Source organism: Helianthus annuus, chromosome 17 (assembly GCF_002127325.2).
Source record: "Helianthus annuus cultivar XRQ/B chromosome 17, HanXRQr2.0-SUNRISE, whole genome shotgun sequence".
NCBI lineage: Eukaryota > Viridiplantae > Streptophyta > Magnoliopsida > Asterales > Asteraceae > Helianthus > Helianthus annuus.
In genome coordinates this window covers 95826993-95831245 of record NC_035449.2, presented here as the reverse complement: position 1 = coordinate 95831245, position 4253 = coordinate 95826993, and the positions used below count along the sequence as shown (strand labels likewise).

The 4253-nt window shown below is 39.7% G+C and overlaps 1 protein-coding gene across 1 annotated transcript; it reads right to left on the bottom strand.

Moving 5' to 3' along the window:
* Window positions 1–401: 401 nt before the first annotated feature.
* On the bottom strand, window positions 402–3784 carry LOC110924486 (glutamic acid-rich protein-like). Its single transcript, XM_022168488.1, has 5 exons — window positions 3386–3784; window positions 2920–3229; window positions 1211–2523; window positions 831–1040; window positions 402–626 (listed from the first exon to the last, which is right to left on the bottom strand). The coding sequence occupies exons 1-5, from the start codon at window positions 3782–3784 to the stop codon at window positions 402–404; spliced, it is 2457 nt and encodes an 818-aa protein (XP_022024180.1).
* Between the last annotated feature and the right edge of the window lie 469 nt (window positions 3785–4253).

Here is a 4253-nt window from a genome sequence, read left to right as displayed (position 1 = left end):
GAAATAGAGTAGAAAAACAGAAGGAGATCACTTTAAAACTGTTTTCTCATTAATCCTTCACAAAATACACGAGCAGCAGTTCGGCTACACGGGAGACATGAACGTACAAAAAGAGAAAACAACACTACTATATATAGGGGACAGGGTTTCGCTTATATGACCATGTACATATGAGCGAAATCATCTAGTTGGGATTTCGCTCGTATGGCACATTGACATATAAGCGAAATCATGACATGAAATCCTAACTTTTACATATTCAACCCCTATACATTCATAATTAACACATCTAGACCCTATACATTGATCAACTAAGACTAAGACGCAGGCTTTAGACATTCGTGCACCAACAAACTCCCCCTTGGATACAGCCGCAGTCTTTAGTCTTGGTCTTTGGGTCTTCACAACGACTTAAACTTTTCTTCGTCCTGCTTAGGCTTCTTCCTAAGCAAATTCCGTATCTTGTCGTTCTCTTTCTTTCTCTTCTTATCCTCTTCAGCTTGAATGTGCATCCATTTGCCTCTGTTCTCATCAAGCTTTTGACGTTCACGAGCAGCTTTCCTTTTCATCTTCTCATCGAGCGACCACCATGAAGACTTCCATTTACTTTCAGAGTTGATACTTTTCTGAAAGCAAAGGGTTGCAACTCACTGAAATTGCATGGCCAGCTCTCTGTCTTCTGGCTGATAGTGAATTTTGTTTATGAAAAGACATTCGATATCCTTTGCAGAGCAATTCACAAGCCACATAGGATCATATATATGTATTTCTCGTAATTCGCTCCCTGCTCGATAAGTAATCACTGCTTCAGTAGTAATACAACTATAAACCCAGCCCATGAAACCTTTGTAAAACTCTTGCTCCATTGATGGCACTGGTATAGTCTTCATCGTTTTAGGCTTTTTCACAATCAGTATCGTCTCTTCAACACCTGTCACTGGATCTCTTCTTGTAACTCTCTTCGGATAGTGTGGCTTCCAGTGTTTGAAGTCTCTCAAAGCCTCGAATTTATCAATCCCCACATAGCAATGTCGTTCTTCCTGACAGGATATCCCAAAGTTCTAACCTTTGATAATTCATCCATATCCCACCATGGAAGTGACATAATATCATGTAACATCTCAAAATATTGCACGCCACATTCTCTTCTTATTGCATACGCATTAATCTAAGGTAAGAAACCCCAACTGATGATGTCACCGAGAGATACGCTTTTATCACGTTGATAGTACTTTAACGGCCGTTTGAACTTCCTCTCATGACTTTCTTTGAACCACTTTTTCTTTTCTTCTTTTGCCATATCTTTTGGAGTGCCGTCAAAATTCACATCTTTCAAAATTTCAGCAACTTTTCTTCGCAGCTCATCACGATTCTCCTCAGTAAAAAATTCCATCAACGTTGGCAACTGTGACGTATCTTCACTAACACTTTCGTCATCCGTCCAATCTTCGACTTCAACTCTGTCATACATATCAGCCTCTTCAACATATCTATACTCATACTCAGGCTGTTGGTTGATGTCGAAGGCATTCAACTCTTCTTCAAACTCAGCGTTCAATTCTTCTTCAAAATCGAACTTAAAGTCAGGATTCACCATGCGAGTCATTTCTTTAATTGCTTCCAACGTGTAAGTATGGAAATGCTCTCCTTCTTCACGATAAGTATCCAATCTCAGAATCAACTTCTCAGCATGTTGAACATTTTGTGCATCACCTGACTCCCCCTGTCTATCAGCTCCCCCTGATTCTTCGTTCACTGAGTCGTTCATCAAAACATCTACATTCTTTTCAGTAGAAGCCTTAGTAACTTTCAACCCTGTACCACCCTGAGCATCGTCGTCATCGTTGTCAGAACCATGACTGCTCGTAGAATATACTTTCTCATCTTTTTCATCTTCCTCGTCATCCTCCTCCTCATCATCTTCCTCATCACTATCACCGATTAACTCGTCCATAGGTGTCTCATCCTCAAAAAGACCAGATATTGCAGAGATAGGCTCGGGATTTTCAACAACCATAGAAGGAACAATCGATCTTTCTGTCACTGCAGAACTTCCTTCCACACCCTTGCCTTTGTCTTTCATTTGTTCAACAATTTTAGCTTGACGTTCTGCTCTGAGCTCTTCAACTTGAAACTCTTCAAACTTTTGCTCTACAGACGTTCCGAGCATACTTTCGACTACTTTATTCAGCATATAGAATTCATGATCTCTGAACGCTTTAGCTGCTTCAAGCTCTTTGTTCTTTAACTTGAAGTATTCATTTTGTTCATCTCGTCGAGCTTTCTCTTCCTCAAGCTCAGCAACTCTCACCTTTAAGATATCTATCTCTGACTGATCAGAATCAATCCTTTTCACCAACTCTTTGTTATCACCCTCTAACTTCTTCACACGCATTTCTAGAATTCTTTCACGATCTGCAACTTTCTTGTTTTCAGCGGCTAGCTTCTTGTTCTCAGCAATCACTTCATCAACCTTCTTTTCAACATTCTTTACTTGTGAGGTGTTTGCAAAATCAAAATCTCCTACATCATCAAGGCTCACATTCAAATTTGAAGGAACATTAGGAAAGTTTCGGTACCCCGCAGAACCAGGTGTTAGTTGACCTTGGGTGAGTGGAGGTGTTTGAAAGATTTCTTGCGATGTAAGAAGGGTTTGTTGTGGTGGTGGTGAATGATGTAGTGGTGAATGATGTATAGGTGATGGTTGTCTTGGTAGTGTTGGTTGTTTAGGTGGTGAAGGTTATTGTGGTGGTGTAGGATGTCTGGGTGGTGAACGGATTGGCGATTGATGTGGTGTTGGTTCATGTGGTGGTATTTGTGGTTTCCTGGTTTCTTTTGTTTGTTTCTTCTTTAGGACAATCTTTGGTTTTGATATCTTTGGTGTAACCTTTCTGATTTTAGGAGATATGACTTTCTTACGAGCTCCAGCTTTCTTTCTACCACCTGGAGGAGATTGTGACTCTGAGACATGTTCTGGAGAAGGAACATAAACATCATCATCGTCCTTTTCCTGTCTCTTTCTCTTCCTTAGCAATTTTTCTTGTTCTGTTGCCTCCTGAATTCTTCGTAAACGTTCAGTTTCATCAACTTCCTCTTCTGAAGAACTCGAGGAGCTTGTAGTATCTTTATCAACATCATCTCCCTCATTGTCATCAACAACTTTATCTTTCCCTTTCTGAGCTTCAACATTCACAACATGCTCAACTTCAGCTTCCACAGTTGGCCCTGTCTTTAAGACTTCAGTATCGAACAATAAATGTTCTTCAACATTAGATGGATCTTCTTCTTCAGCTACCACTGTTTCATCTTCTTCAGGTTTATCAATCAAAGACGTTTTTGCAGCTTTCTATTGCTTCTTCTTTGGTTATGAAGAAGATCCCTCAACCTTTTGAACAATAGGAGTGGCCTTTCTGTGTCTTCTCCCTGTTTCTTTAACATACCATTCATTCTTGGTGTTTTTGAAGTCTTCAAGAATTTTCAGTTCTTCAGCATACGCTGCCTCTTTCATTTCAGCTTCATTTCTCCAGTTCTGATGATCAACTGGATCTGGATCAGCGTAGTTTGCATCTTTTATAAAACCAAAGAATTCAGCACCAACTTTCGGTTCTGGGTGATTCGGGTGGTATCTCACAAGCTGTTTAAGTGAATCATTGCTCATGTGTGATTGTATCAACAAATCATTCTTTATGTTTATGTCAATCTCAGGATAAGCGTGATCAATCAACATCTGCACGAACCTCGGATACATCCAACTCTTGCTGTCTGTTTTAATATTCTCAGCCATATAGTGGAATACAATGTGAGAGAAATTTTACTTCTTGTTCAACACTAACGCCGTAACCATATTCATTTGATAATCACGCATCGTATCATAACTTCCTTTTGTATGGCTCAATGACATCAACACACAGTGAATAAGGAACTTGTATGGTTTCTGAAACTTCGATTTTAAATAGTTCCCAGCATTCAAAGCTCCCTGATAACCCATTCTTAGCATGCATCCTTTCACCATTCTTTCTGGAAATCTAGTTGGTGATTCTGCCTCATCTGGAAAGTTAACAACTTCACGAATAAGCGCTTCAGTGACTAGAATCTTTTCCATCTTGCCATGTACCTCAACAATTGATGAAATTACTTTGTTCTGATCATCGTAGCTTGCATTTTTCCAGAAACGTTCTATGTGAGATTTGTATAGTGGTCTTTGATCAGTAAGCGCTTTCTGGATGGGAATACGACCCATGAAATCCAATATA

Bases quoted from the DNA above. Each gene is read 5' to 3' on its own strand.
- LOC110924486 (XM_022168488.1), bottom strand. From the start codon at position 3,784: ATGGCTGAGAATATTAAAACAGACAGCAAGAGTTGGATGTATCCGAGG. The intron at 3,230-3,385 runs GTTGAGGGATCT...GAAGTCTTAAAG, and splicing joins CCACTCCTATTGTTCAAAAG to ACAGGGCCAACTGTGGAAGC. The intron at 1,041-1,210 runs GTATCTCTCGGT...ATATCCTGTCAG, and splicing joins ACTATCAACGTGATAAAAGC to GAAGAACGACATTGCTATGT.